General features: G+C 40.7%; 1 protein-coding gene across 2 annotated transcripts in view; it reads right to left on the minus strand.

Moving 5' to 3' along the window:
* Window positions 1-2,255: 2,255 nt before the first annotated feature.
* Window positions 2,256-15,637, minus strand: part of zgc:171482 (zinc finger protein) — a 59,721-nt gene continuing 46,339 nt past the window's right edge. For both annotated transcript variants that reach the window (XM_005456503.4, XM_005456501.4), the window contains one exon: window positions 2,256-4,716. In XM_005456503.4, coding sequence (XP_005456560.1) covers window positions 4,695-4,716 — 22 coding nt within the window. In that variant the 3' untranslated portion in view covers window positions 2,256-4,694. The remainder of the gene's footprint in view (window positions 4,717-15,637) is intronic.

The raw sequence follows: 15,637 nt of genomic DNA on the forward strand, positions 1-15,637 counted from the left end.
TGTGAATTCCCTGACTTACTTACTTGGTAAGGTGGTCCTTGCAATTGGTTTGATCAGTAGTAGGCTGTAGTGTGGAAATATTGCCTGTTGGTCTACAACCCAGGTCTTGATGCATTCGCAATCATCCAGGTAAGTAAATCTCCAAAAGTTGATTCTGTTCATCTGGACGTAGCATTTTGTGGGAGAAACGTTTCGTCACTCATCCAAGTGACTTCTTCAGTCTCAGCTGACTGCAGGTTTCCCCAAACCTTATAAACAGTACATTTGCATAATGACTGAAACCAGCCCACTGAAGGAACAATGGGCTGGGAGGTCAGTTCCTTAATCATAATTATGCAAATTCTCACGACCATTGATCAACAACCACTGACCAAAACCCACTGATCAAAACCCACTGATCAAAGACCACTGATCAGTGGCCATGAGTACCATTCACAGAGAGTTGGGGAATGGCTGCAATCACAGCATTGTAAGATGGCGAAAGATGTACCCTTAGGCCCCCTCCTCGATTCAGAGATGGTCTTTCCCTTTTCACGTAAATGGCCTCCTTGACTCCGCGCTCAAACCAGCGTTCCTCCCTGTCCAGGATGTGTACATCCTCATCCTTGAAAGAGTGTCCTCTGGCCTGTAGGTGTAAATAGACTGCAGAGTCCTGGCCTGACGAGGTAGCTCTTCTGTGTTGTGCCATCCGCTTCGCCAGAGGTTGTTTGGTTTCCCCGATGTATAAATCCTGGCAATCCTCCTGGCACTTAACAGCGTACACTATGTTACTCTGTTTGTGTCGGGGGACCCGATCCTTGGGGTGGACCAATTTTTGGCGCAGCGTGTTTTGGGGTTTAAAAGCCACAGAGACCCGGTGTTTAGAAAAAATGCGTCTCAACTGTTCCGATACTCCTGACACATATGGGATCACTACAGGTTTTCGCTTGGGCAGTGGTTGTCCTTCTCTCCTGGATCGGCTGGAGCTTTCTTTAGGTGTCTTTCCAGCTTTGACAAAAGTCCAGCTGGGATAACCACATTTACTCAGGGCCTTCTTGATGTGCTGTTCTTCTGCCTCCCTGGCCGCTGTGTCAGTGGGGATGGTGTTTGCTCTGTGTTGTAGCGTCCTGATGACACCCAGTTTGTGCTCCAGTGGATGATGAGAGTCAGACCTTAGATACTGATCCGTATGTGTAGGTTTATGGTACACGTCAGCTTTTAGATGTCCCCCATTACTGATGGAAATCTCACAGTCTAAGAAGGCCAACCTGCCACTTTTCATATCCTCCCTGGTGAATTTGATGTGTCGGTCCACCGAGTTAATGTGATCCATGAAATGTAGTACGTCCTGAGATTTGATTTTCACCCAGGTGTCATCCACATATCTGAACCAATGGCGTGGTGGTGTTCCAGGGTAGGATAGCAAAGCCCTCTTTTCCACTTCTTCCATGTACAAATTGGCCACGATGGGTGAAACTGGGGAGCCCATGGCACACCCATGTTTCTGCCTGTAGAACTGACCCTTGTATGTGAAGTAGGTGGAATGAAGACACAGTTCCAAAGAGAGGTCATGAGAATTTGCATAATTATGATTAAGGAACTGACCTCCCAGCCCATTGTTCCTTCAGTGGGCTGGTTTCAGTCATTATGCAAATGTACTGTTTATAAGATTTGGGGAAACCTGCAGTCAGCTGAGACTGAAGAAGTCACTTGGATGAGTGACGAAACGTTTCTCCCACAAAACGCTACGTCCAGATGAACAGAATCAACTTTTGCTGCTCTCCCAGTGAAAAGTGTGACGCTCTTTGAAAAAGCTGCAGCTTTTGAAAGGTGTTGGTTGCAAGGCTAAGGTACAACTTTCACTTTGAAGGTGAAAGGTTTGTTAACAGTTTGTGTCATGCTTTCAAATTTCAGAGTGTTTGCAGACAACACAAGTCTCCATGCAAACTATGGTTGACCGCAGCAATGTGCCAGCAACCAAAGCAATCACAAGGTGGTTTTTTTCAGTGACGCGCGCTCTTTGGAACTGATTTCAGCTAGTTACAGCAGGCAACCACTCCCCAGCTGGTTGGGGAATACAGTTTTCCCTGGCAACTGGGTTGCCAACCAGTTTCCAGGGCTATCTGACAGAGGTCTTATTTGTTACTGCAAATTGTGAAGTTGAGCAGTGTGATAACAGATGAATGCTTAAGTAAGAGGACGTTTCAGACGTATTCATGGTGGCGCACACACAGTCAGAAAAAGGAATACACACTTGTGGTTTTTGCAAGAGAAAATAGATATACTGTAGGTACCATTGTATTCATCATTGTGTGTGTTTACAAATGTGCTCAGGCTGCATAGCTCGCAGCAAGGCTTCCACAGTTGATAGATTCACAGACACCCACCCGCAAGCATCATATCACACAGTTCCTACCCATAGATACATCTCTGTCATATATTATGTAACATCTGCTAAAATATGTGACTCATGGCGCAGTCGTCATCTGCACAGACTGTGATATCGTCACACACAGACATCACTTCTATTGTGAATACACTAGTGTTTGAAAGAATGAAGTCAGTGTAAATAGTCATCAGAACAGTCATGATGCACATCGCCAAGCAAAAAACAGACTTCTTGTTTTTGTGGTTTTGTTATGGTATAAAAATATCCAGCGGTTTGTAGTCCCACTTTGTTGTTTTGGCAGCTTTAGGAATCCACTGGCATTTCAGATGTTTCTCTGCGGGGACTGTCTTTATAGCGACTGCAGTTTTCCTCACAAAAATGACGGTTATCAGAATCCCTTTAAATGAATGTGATGACTCACTGGCTTCCAAACACAGAATTTTGGTCCATCATCGCCGACTCTTTGAGTCACGATTACTTCATTTTCACTTATGTTTATCTATGAAAAACATGACCCAACAAAAGACTCTCATCCCAGTGCCAACATATTTGTATTTTTCAATAATATAAGAAACATTTCCCTTATCATCAGTGGCTCAGTGGAGATAAACACTATGAATACAAAAATCCTGTACTACTTAAAACACGAACTTCACCTGCCGCTACTGCTTTATTTACACAAACCGCTTTTTTTTGCTTTGTTGAACTATTTCACTTCAAACCCACATTGTATGGTTGTTACTATTAGCACGATTGCATAAAAACCATATATCTCAACCATATATCTGCAGAAGAAAAATAGTTTCTAATCAAGTAATATGTAGTTCAGTCTCTTTACCGCGAAATAAGCAAAATAGAAAAGAAAAAAACAACATTTTAATGTGTTTACAGATGACCAACAAGAACAAACTGAGGGTAGCTTTGCATCGACTGCTGTATTTCTCAGTCTTTTCCCCTGCTCATGGCCAATGTGATGTGCCAGCATGGGAAAGTGGAGCACGTCTTCTTGTGGTGCTACAGACCATTGTTGAAACACACTTTTCAGCCTGAAGACACTTACGAATGAGGTTGTTGTGCAGTGGTTACTGGGCTAATATCTAAAAAGGCTCTCCTCTTTATTTTTTTGATGAATTGGTAAGATGTTGAGATGAAGGCAATTCAGCACTAAAAGGTGATTTCTTTGTTCAGGTACAAGCATGTGCATTAATTCATTACCTAGCTATCACTACAAAGCAGCGCTATTACCAAAATGCGCAAGAAGTAGGTTTCAAGAAGGCAAGTGAATGCAATGTTCTACACTTTGCATGCATTGAATTACACCCCAGTTGTATTGTACAGTGGCTGCTACATGAGTGTGAAGTTTCTTTATTCTGGCAGTAACAGAAAAATAAAAAATATATCTACATGTTGCCCTTCTAGAAAGATTTTTTTTAATCACCTCCAGACTGCATCTGACATCAGTATTTAGTGCTATGGGAATGTTTTGAGCAGTAGATGATTTACAGAGTTGCACAGACCCTCTTCACAGCAGAAGTTCAATAGTTTCTTTGCTACTTTTCTCTCCCTTTTCTCTTCAGGTTTTGATTATTTTGGCATATGTGAAAATGGGTTTCAAAGTGGTACATCCGCAATTGATAGACAACACTAGATTCAAACCAACAGCTTTTTGAAATTATGGAAATTCATGCAATCTGCAATGGCTGAGGTCGTCGGGAAGTTTCTTGTCCTTGAAAGTCTGGGCCTGAGTAGGTCTCAAGTGGTCTGAAAGTGAGCCGCGCTCACGGCACCGTCAGCATCACTGCATATTAAATACACGTTGAAACACAAGATTCTGGTCAGACTTGGTTCACGGTCAGAGCACTTGGGGGCGGGGGACTGCTAGTTACATGGTTACTGTAACTGCTGTTCTGTGACGATCATTGTCATGGTTTTCACCACTCCGAGCAATGCACTGACATCATTTCAATTTCAGGATTGTGGTTCACACTGGAATTACATGGCAATACGCAGCCGCAGGTCTTCTGACGGTCGCCGGTGTTTAGAACTCATTGAAGGTGCTGAATAAATCTCAAAGATATATTATTTTTTGATCAAAGATAGAAATTAACACACTCACAATGACCCACGCACTCGTACTGCAGATGTGTGCATAAGTGCCTATGACACACATATAGGCTATATACACAAACACACGCATACTGAAGTTGCACTGCACTACTTTCGCATACTCTCGCATACTAAGACAAGTCCTCTTTTCGGAAGTTGTTTATTCCAATAATCTCTGTCTTCATCATTTCTTCTTTCCAGAGTGGCCTGTCTCTCTGGCTTACTGCTGGTGTTGCTTCAGGCTGAAAACAAAACACAGAAAAGAATTTGTTAGTCGTGTTCTGTCTCTGACATAGGCAGATCCGACAAGACAGGGCTCTTTAACCACAGGGAATATCAAGCCCATGGGGCGAAAGATATTTTAGTGTCTGATATGTTTGGTCCCGGGGAAGCAATTTAATTTACCTGTAAATCCGCGTCTCGTGCCGTTTTTCATATAGCGTAGACGTCATTTGTAATATAACGAGACATTGTAACCTTGCATTGCTGTTATTATATCGTATTATCTGCTGCACTGAAAAGAATTCCCTTTTACCGGGAGTGACAGCTCGACTTTATGTAAAGCATTAACCAATAATCCGGTTTCACAATCTTCTCATAATTACAGCAGCCTTCTATCTGGCTATACTCCAAATTGAAACAAAGAGGAAAGATACGAGCATAAACCCTCATGTTTAAGGTGCGGTAATTACTGCGGATTTGGCTTTTATCTTGAACCGCTGATTGTTTTTCACGATGACGGCTGCTGCGGCTGCATTCTGCGGCTTTATCACCACGAAACAAAGCAAGTGTGGCGGCAAACATGCTGAATTTAATTAAAACAAGGAGATAAATCGGATTGAAGATCACGCCACGCAACACACACCTAACTGAGTAGGCATTTTTAAGGCAGGGTGTTTAAAGGACTCAGTTCTTGAGAAATCCCACAGCTGATCTCGAGAAAATTAAATGAGTGCTTGGTGTTTCACTTTTCTAAATGTCATAACAGAAATCTCAACAATAATGCGCAACACTTCCTTCATCTCAGCGACGCTGTTGTGTAATTGTTCCTCTCATCAGTTTGAGGTGCCTTTTAACTTTCATGATGCTGTTTTGAGAGGTTTTCTCTCCAGTATGAGCTAAACTTCCACAAACTGAGATACAAGTCAAGTGAAAATGAGATGTTTGGCTTCATACGTCTGTATCAGTCTGAGTGTGACAACATGTCCCCCGAAAACCACAACAAATTCCACCATTTTCAGCTCAGTCCTTGTTAAACTGTCATTCCTGTCCTAATTGGGCTGTTGTCCCCACCCACCCAGCATCTCCTGCGCTCACACACAAACACACACACGTTGCCAGCTGAAATGGAGTGAGAGAAAGAGAGAGGATTCATGGGCACCATAGCTGTCAGCACCTATTCCGGTAATGGCTGTTAAAACAGTGGCCTCTACACCCTGTCTGGTCTGTCAGGATTCATCTAGCACGTTAGATTCTCTGAAGAGTGGAGGGCACGACTCTGGTAGCTTGTATTGTTCTCTCTGAGGGGACAGGTAGCAGCAAGGAGGGGTGGGAGGGCAACAAGATGGGAGGGGCAGAGTGAAAACACTGTGGGGTAGAAGAAGGGGTCAAAGAAAGTCAACAGAATGATGTAAGCTCATAGAAAGAAAGGGCCTGAATCCAAATTCTTTGTACATTCTACATAAATATGTAAACACCATACATAAAAGGTGTTATTGATACACAAAGCAATAACCTAAACAAATAATTTCATCCAGAGGTTTTTGTTTTGACCATTCTATAAATCCAGATCCAAAAAACTTGGGTCACTGAAAAAAAACAAAATGCAGCCATTTAAATAGAGCATAAACAATTTATTCTGAATAAATAAACAATACCCATTTTGAATTTGATGGCAGGAACATGTCTCAAAGGACCATGCTCACCACTGTGTAGCATCCCCCCTTCATTTAACATCAGATTTGTAGTTTACGGTTGATTCTAATTAGTTTACATTTACTGATTCTTGCGACCACTCTGATGTGGACTGATATTTATTCAAACAATCTTCATATTTTAGGAGGTTCCATCAGCAAATGTTTGACATTCTTTCTTTTACAGAGCATTAATGATGACGATGTTCATCCGGCTGATGATACATCACAGGTTACAGGTTATTTTAATGTGTCAAGTACAGTAAGACAGTGATACATTTTATTGTTGGTTGGCTGCATTGCACAAACTAATGAGAATCAAAATTCAGTCAAATCCAGTACAAATGCCATTTTGCTAACATCTGACCAATCTTTCTGTGGAGGGACAGATGAACTCACCTTGCTATCGCATAAGTTCACTAGTTGTTAGCTTCAGCTTCAGGTAGCTGGCTAAACTAGAAAGCTACCAGACCCTGTTTTTTAAAATCTTTGTGTTAAATAAATCATTGGACTGATACAGTTTTCTTACTTCACTAGCGTGAAGACTCGTGTTTTACAATTTACAACCTGTCAGCAGGTCTACTTTTAACTCCATCAACAGTGACAGGCTCCACCTGGTGGCACAAATACGTACTACAGCAAATCCACAATAAATTTCCACCCCATGTCCTTCAGTTTTTACTGTTGGTTTTCATTTGAAAGCACAGTAATATTACTAGCACCTTTAACGTGTTCAGTGCTGCACAAGGTCAAAACATCCTATTTCGCAGTTTTCCTGTGACTGCCATGTGAAGGGCATGTTTCCAGTTGTTTGATAATGCAATATGGACCTCAGCCTTTTTAAAAAAATCTTTTTTTAAAAATGTGTGCATGCAGTGCGCAAAGCCGTGCCAAGTATTTCACAATAACTTCAAAGGGAAATCATGCCTGTACAATAAATAATTGATACACACTATAGCATGTTTGAGCAATTCTATCACATCTTATGGTGCGAGAGGTACATATATATTTTTACTCAAGGAGCTTTTTCCCCTGATGCTTGAAAGCCAGTGGCAGACTTTATTTATTCATTTCTTGTAAGTGTAAAGCAATTTCATAAAGGGCAGTGTAATAACAGATTCAGAGAGCTTTATTTTCCATAAAATGATTAAGTAAAGTAAAGGCTGTGAATGGTTTCTAGGATTTATATTATGGTTTGAAATTTTCCCTGGGTAAATGTGAGGGAATTGTAATTGCATTTAAATTCAGGTCTGTATGCTATGTTTGCTCAATAATATGTTTGAACTTGCAGTTTCCAGCTTCCATTAATTACCAAGTTATTTATCATATTGTTTGGAAAATGTCCCCTGGCGGGTCTGTTTCTATAGAGCAACATGGTCGAGGGATCTGCTGAGTGTGTAGTGAATACATAAACACCCAACGTGTTCCTCCCTTTTGCATAATGCATTCAACTTTTACATTGAGTGCTTTTGACATAGTAAATTTGTAAGCGCTTTCCTGTTTCTTTATAACATTTACTTAACAAAAAATATTTATTATAATTGAATCAATTTAATCCCAGTCAAGAAAATATTTTAGTGGTGATGACTATCCTTGAAAAAGCCCTGCCATACTCTTATTAGTCCAGTGTATGAGCAAGGTGTTACATGGTGAGGAATAGAATGATGAAGGCTGGAAAGATGACAGAGCCAAGAAAAGCAGCAGGACACTAGAAGGTGAAGCTGGGGAAGGGGTACAAATAAAGGTCACGGTCTGTGAGTGGATGGGGTTGTTAATAAATAGACTAATCCAATAATCTCTCCCAGGGCCACACATGTGGGATGTAAGATATATGAGGATGAGAATGTGTGTGCGAAAGAGGGCAGAGGGAGTGCACGAGCCTGTGTGTCCGAGGGAGGTGTTAGTGAGGATGTGAAGGTCACCTTGGCACGCTTTGGATGCGTGTGTGTGTTTTTGCGTGTCAGGTATACAGTTCAGCAGTGGCAGTTGCAAAGGGAGCAGCGATGTGAGTCATGGTTCACGCATGATCCGGCTAACCCCATCCCCCAACACAAACCACCAACCTAAAAAAAAATAATAAAATAAAAATAAAATAAATAAAACTCACCCTTTTCACCCTTACCTTATTAACTTAACAGACAGCAACACCCAGGGAGGTGCATGTGTAAGCTTGTGTGTACGTGTGTGTGTTTGCATACAAATCCTGCCTGTTTGTCTGATTTTCGGGTGGAAGGTGTAAGGGAAGACAAGGACAAATACCTTTGGGGGAGATGAAAAGAGCCCAAGGCATGAGCCTACCTCTGAGTGTGTGTGTGTTCAAGTGTGACAGAGGGGGCATGTGAGACGAGAGCCAACCGATGAATCCTGAATTAACCTTTTCCTCGCCTCAAGCAGTGAGAGGATGCACACACACATTGCTGGGGCTATTACACATGCATGCATATAGCAAGCCTGACCTATTAGCAGGTCGATAACTCAACCATTTGCATGGGATTTATCTTACAATAAGCACTGTAATCTCCAACAGTCGTTGCCACCCTCTCTCTGAGCCTTTCCCTTTTAAATGTGCATTAGTCTATTTTGCTTCTGTGTTCTCTGATGCTAAATAATTACCAGGGTGAGTAGGCTAAATGGATTGTCCCAGACCTCACCATCATACCTCTGGGGCCTACGGCAGCATCAGCATCATCATACAAAAGTACACAAGGTGCACATAAACACACATAAAAGCAAGCCAGAGGTCGAAATATATCAAAACAAAGCGCCCAGAAAGCAAAGGCCATGCAAACCTAGAGGGCGATGTGAATGGAAACAATATTAAATGGGCAGTTAAAGCTCAGGCAGTGTCATTGGTCAGAGAATAAGTATATATTATAACCATACTGACAGCTCACATCAAGTGAAATACACTCTACTGCACTTGGTTTTCACTAGTGGGTTCCAAGTAGGTAATTAGTTTGTTTACTTTTTACTTTCAGTGTATCTTTACACGCACAGAATCTTATCTGGATCTGTCAGTATGCTTTATATTTATGGGAAAATAGCCTTTAAAAAGCCTTTAGGGTAGTCTTTATGTCAATTATGAGTTCTTTAATATAAGTTTTGCAAGCCCAAACCACTCAAAGTAGTGCTGTTGATTAATATTCTAGATTTGATTATAGAAATTAATTAATATTTAAAAAGACATTTAATTGTGAAAAACACGTTAAAATATATATTAAAAATATTAAAAAATGAGCACTACCAGCAGCACTAAGTCTCCTTAAGGCACAGAACGTTTCTGGCTTGTTAACTGAGTGCTATCCACCTGCAACAGCGCATACTGTGTTGGTCAACTGTGAACAACTGTGTGGCGCACACCTAATGCAGCTCTCACTGCTCCAGCCTTCAGACACATCTCAGCAGGAGCAAAGACACAGAGAGAGAGAGCAGTGAATAATTTAGCTGGCTTTAATTAGTGAACATAAGCTGAGGAACTGAAGGTAAACGGTGTAAACTCAAAACAGTCATCTGACTCTAACTTTTCCTGAAAGTTTTTTATAAATAAATAATAGTTAATACTAAGAGTAAAGCCAGTAAATACATGAGCTAACTTATTCAATTCAAGATTAAAAATCTGAGTTTTTGCCAATTTTGGCAGCCCTGAAAACCATCACAGTGAATTTTATTTACATTTACTGTCTGGGTAATATAAAATCTCTTTTATGGAAACTGTAAATAATGCAATATTTGTATGGAGGTAATGCAATTCCAATTATAAAAGCGTAAATATGACACATTAGTGTTGGTGTATTCAGCTGTTTCTTGCAATTGACAACTTTGTGAAAAAAATGAGTGCCTTGACAAACATTTCACAGTAAACAGGAAGTTATACCTGTAGAGTAAATAATCGATAAATACTATAGTGTGTCTGTGTACCGGCACATCTCCTTTGGACCAAGATTCAAAAGTAGCTGACTCCTGCTTCTTCATGGAAAACCGTCCAGTCCTTTCACCCTGCTGCTAACTGGCAAGCAATACAAACAAGCCGTACAACCAGACCTGCTTAGGATGGGAGACTACTTAGCTCCTCCTGCAAACTTCACAACAAACTATTTCTTTATTTTTACATCCTAATTATTAATTCAGTCATTTATAATCTTCGGTTTTGTATTTGTAGCATATACAGGCTACATCTGCATTCATTAGATTAACTTGTGCTGCATGTCAGCCATCAAAATTATTTTTTTTTTGTGGGGCAAAAAGTTGCCTAGAAGTTTTAAAAGTTGATCTCATATTACCCATGCTATGAGTGCAGGCTTGCAGTCTCTGCTGGGAACTGCTTCCCATCATGCGAAGACTTCCCAGATTTTTACACAGCAGTAGGGCTGCAAAAAAACCCCAGCTCAGCTTTTGTCGGCTGATGGCCTTATGTTCCTGCTTTAATTTTCACTTTTTTCTACTTAGCCATTAGCACGCAGTACTCGAGTTAGAAACCAACACGAGGATCTAATGCTCATCTGTCTGTTTCAGTTCTGTCTGCTGCCTACTTGTGTCTCTATCTCCTGGCCAGCTTGGTGCATCAATTTAATTGCAACATACTGTTAAGTGTGGAAGCCTTCCATCCAGTTTATCAAGTTATATCTCTGCTGTTATCACCCTGTACAGGTCCAATTACAACAGCCAGTCTGAAGCAACTGCTTGGACTCTGCAGCATTTCAACTGACCTGCAGCTGACTGTGTATGAAACAGGCAGTACTGATAAGGAGAGCTGGCAGGTTGATGCATCCAGCTGTTTAAAGAATACAGAAATCTCTTGTTGTTTTACGGTGACACATTCCTAATGCCAAACAGCACACGCTCGTACACAAACCCCCCAGAAACAGACGCAGACGCACACACGCATTTTTCATGGATGTTTCTTCGGTGAGAGCTAATCCCCTGCCGCTGTCAGCTGTGCTTTTTGGAAAGCTCCTTACACAAGCCAAAGCTCATCCTGAGTGTGAAATAACACACATACATTACATATACACACACACAGATTTAAACTTAGGGTGTAAGATTGCACATAAGTTTGCCAAAGTCCAGTCTTGCAATGTGAAAGGAACAATCATAGAAGCTTCCTTTGCTTCCTTTGGTTTTCTCATATTTCAACACACATCCATCCATCCATTCTCCTCTGCTCATCCTTTTTGGGGTCGAGGGGATGCACAAAAATATAAAAGACATTTCATCCTGACAGCTTGTTTTTTAAAGGAAACAGACTTGGTAAAAAACATTTGTACTCAAGCCATGTGCCAGCCAGCCAACAAAACCAACTCTAAAGCAAAGGAAAAAAACACACTGCCCTCATTCATATCTAAACTAGCAATTCCTTAGAAGTTGTCTAGTTTTTTATTCGTGCTGCAGCCTTGGTGTGTGCATAGAACTGCATTTGCACTTTTATGTCAGCAGGAAAACACTTTTCAAATGTTTTTAGCACAATAAAACGTGAAAGTGCAGTATTTTCTATCATACCCAAACCTGATGCTACACTTTTATTGCGAAGGCTAAAATGGTAAGTGTGCTGATGTAGAAACAGTTAGGAGATGTGCGTAACAGAGATTTATTGGTTTCACACACACACACATTCAGGCGGCTGTTTTGTGTTTCATCTGAGTGACTGGGTGAAGGCAGAGGAAGTGAGACTGATGAGGTGGAACCTTCGGTCTTGTTCTCTGTTTCCCAGGGGATCGATAACAGCAGTGCAACAGAGCTGGCAGGACTCTTTTTACAGTACCAGGTTTTGCTTTCATAGACTTCAGAATTTAGCATGTGCATGCAATAATGCCACAAGGGCTCACAGCTGTCACACTTTTAAATTGCTTGTGCTATAAAGGCCCTCTCGTGGACTTTTGCATACTTTAAACGATAGCTATAAAAAAACAGAAGATGGTATTTCCAGTATTTTTGCATTATAAATGGTCAAGGCGCTACACTTCTTCTATTAAACCACACACACACACACGCACACACACACACACACACACACACACATTGAAGCCTGGTCTTGCTAATCATATGATTGAAAATAAATAAAGTCAGGGGTACTTTGCTGCTCTGGAGCATTCAGGTGTGTGTTTGTATCACAATGCTACAATTTCTACAATTTCCCTTTCTTTTGTTTGGTAGGATTGTCAGTATAAAGCCTCTTCTGTCCAAAAAGGACATGGTAGCGTGCCTTAGGTAAACAAAGTACAGAGCAAAGCACAGAACTTCTGGAACAATATCTTTTGAACAGACAAGACCAAAGTGAAGATGCTTGGTGAAAACCAAACACAGCATATCAACACGACCACCTCATGCCAACTGTGAAACACAGTAGTGAAGCAGTGATGATTGGGTTTTATTTTTTTTTTAGCTAGAGTACCTGGGCAATTTGCAGTCTCTGTGTAGATCATGAATTCTCTCGAATAACAAAGTAATTTAGACTCAAATATGAGGCAATCCATCTGACAGATAAAGCCTGGTCAAAAATTAGATCATACAACAGGACAATTTTCCCAAGCAAACCAGCCAATGTATAATACTGTGGCAGAAACGAAAGAGAACTCCATATTAATGAATGTCCACAAACTTCAATTAAACAAAACAAAGCTGTAAAGACGAATGGGCCAAAATTCCTCCACAACGATGTGAGACGCGGATAATATCACACAGAAAATGATTTTTTCAAGTTACTGCTGCTAATCTTGGTTTCATAAGCTAATGAATCGCAGGGTTTTTTCACACGACTACAGTTTCTTATGAGAGATTTTTTTCATGTCTATAGGATTAAAGCACTTATTGCGTTATAAACTGTATGCCCTAATGTTTTGAACAAACCTGAGGAAATGCCTTTGTTTTAAAAAAATGACTGAAGATGAACTCCAGCAAACTATGTTTCTGACAACCTTCCTGGAAGCCTGTCAGATAAAATGTGTAAGGGACTTCCTCTGTTTCTCTTCAGTGACCTTTCAGTGGTTTCCCTGTAAATCTTCCTGGTACCTCTCCCTCAGTGGCTCATCTATCATGCCCTGTAAATCCATCCCCTCCATCTTAAGTAGTAAAACCTCACAGCTGTCTGCAACAATGGGTTCATCTCACTGTCCACTATATATTTGCCCCACATATCTCTGGTCCCACCTTTCAGTTCAGTTTAAGGAGATTTACTCTGTTGTGATTTTGTTTTACTCTGCATCTTTCTGCCTGTATTACTTCATTGCTTTATGTCTGTCTGTCCCTCCTTATCAGTTTTTTCCTCAGCCTTTTGTCGTGTCTTTTATACCCGTTTTATTTCTTTTTCCTCTGTCCCAAACGTAATGTGTCTGTTTGCATCTCTCGTCCCATCTGTCTCTCGGTGTCTGTGGTGCATGCTGTCTCTCTGGTACCTATCTGTCTTGCTTACTCTCTCATTCTCTCTCATAAGTATGACTCTTCCAGTGTGTCTGCCCGCTTCTCTGCTTTGCGACAGTAAAACTGACAGAAGGAAAGAGTTATGAGCCACTGGTTCCCCATGATTTACTGTCTCTGGACAGAGACATTATACAACTCAACAATCGCACATGTCAGGAGTTTAGCTTATGCTCTTATCAAGGTTGACTAGATTGAGTTACCTTGCTTACTGGTATGTGGAAGTAAATGAACAGTGACTTCTGAAATCACTTCTGTGACCTTCAGTCTTCCCACCAAGTATTAAAAAAATACTTTTTCCTCCGAGTGAGTAGCATCTCTTCTGAAATGTAATCATGGAGTTACTCAAGGTTATTACCCGAACTTGTCATGAAAGTTCAACAACTACAAAACTGCACCTGCTAATTCTCATTTTCAAATCACACAAGCTTCTGATTAGTACATCAGATACTATTTGTACCGCTGTGAGAAGCTTCTTTGCATCTCAGTAAATCACAGTAGGGCCAGACAGCACTGCAGGTAGGAAAAAAATGTGGTTAAACTTTGCCTCTATCTCTGTGCCTGACTTGTAGACACACTTTCTCCTTTTTTTAGCCATCAGATGATTAGTGAGCCATGTAGGGTTAAGGGTGGGTTTTGGTTAACATCCACTGCTTTTTATAACATTTTTGCCTGAATCATCCAAATGAAAAATCAGAAATTGCATGAAGACTTTATTTGAAATGTACCACTAATGTCTGAAAATGAGTCTTTTTTGTGTGTCACTACAACAAAGGAAACACTGGTTGTTGCAGTAAGTAGTTAATGCGAATTTTTGTGCATGCAGAAGGCAACAGATTTACAATTTTTGCCAATTTATCATAGTTAATCGCCTTATTATCACAAACAGATTACGTGCAATTGCCAACTTGACCCCATTTAATCTCATACTGATGGTAGCACACTGATACCATCTTATTGGAGTTTCATCGCTGCAAGATGGCAACTGACTGCCAGTGGTCACAGACCTGGACCCATTTTTAACGCAACTATTTCAAAGGCAACGAGACTGCAAGCTCATTTCACAGAGTTGCAACAATTTTGTTTGTGCCTCAGTCTCCAACCACTGTTTTCCATAGTGTGACTTAGTTAAGCAAAGTAACTGTGCAGGCAATGGTAAAACATATGTCAATTATTTTAAAGTGTCCTCACACTGTACAATCTTTAAAGCTGGCAGAACATGCCTGATGTTTCTCATGATAAACATACAGAGCCTCATCTGCTTTTTATGCTTACAACCGAATACATATTTTTTCATGGATTAAAGAAACTCTTTGCTTTCTGTTTTTCTCACTTCTTTCTCTCGCTGCCTTTCTCATCCTTGTTATAGCTGCTGCTGCTTTTCTCACTACACCCACCAGTCTCTAAGAGTTAACTTGCTTACAGAAGTTTAGTCTGTGCAGCCCAGACAGCTATACGCTCTAGGGTGGTTAAATACCAAAAAATAAAAAAAGCTTCAAATTTCCAACAAAAGAAAAACAAAACAGCAGAACGCTGCACTAACAATATAATGTCCTCAAGCGCCCCTTTATCTGACAAATACATTCATAAAAGACTTAATTTACACTGTATTCCTTTAAACACAGACAGATGCATGCACGCACACAGACGCGCACCATTAACCTGCCTATAACCACGCTGACAGCTATGTCAATGCAAACGCATGAAACGTAACTGTTCCATATCACAGTCTCATCCTGCTGGTGGATATAGTTTCTCACACACCGGCTGTGATTCCTTGGGATTTTCTAAAATCAGTAATGACCCAAGCCTAATTGTGAAAGACTCATTATAATAAATT

Source organism: Oreochromis niloticus, linkage group LG13, assembly GCF_001858045.2.
Source record: "Oreochromis niloticus isolate F11D_XX linkage group LG13, O_niloticus_UMD_NMBU, whole genome shotgun sequence".
Classification (NCBI taxonomy): Eukaryota; Metazoa; Chordata; class Actinopteri; order Cichliformes; family Cichlidae; genus Oreochromis; species Oreochromis niloticus.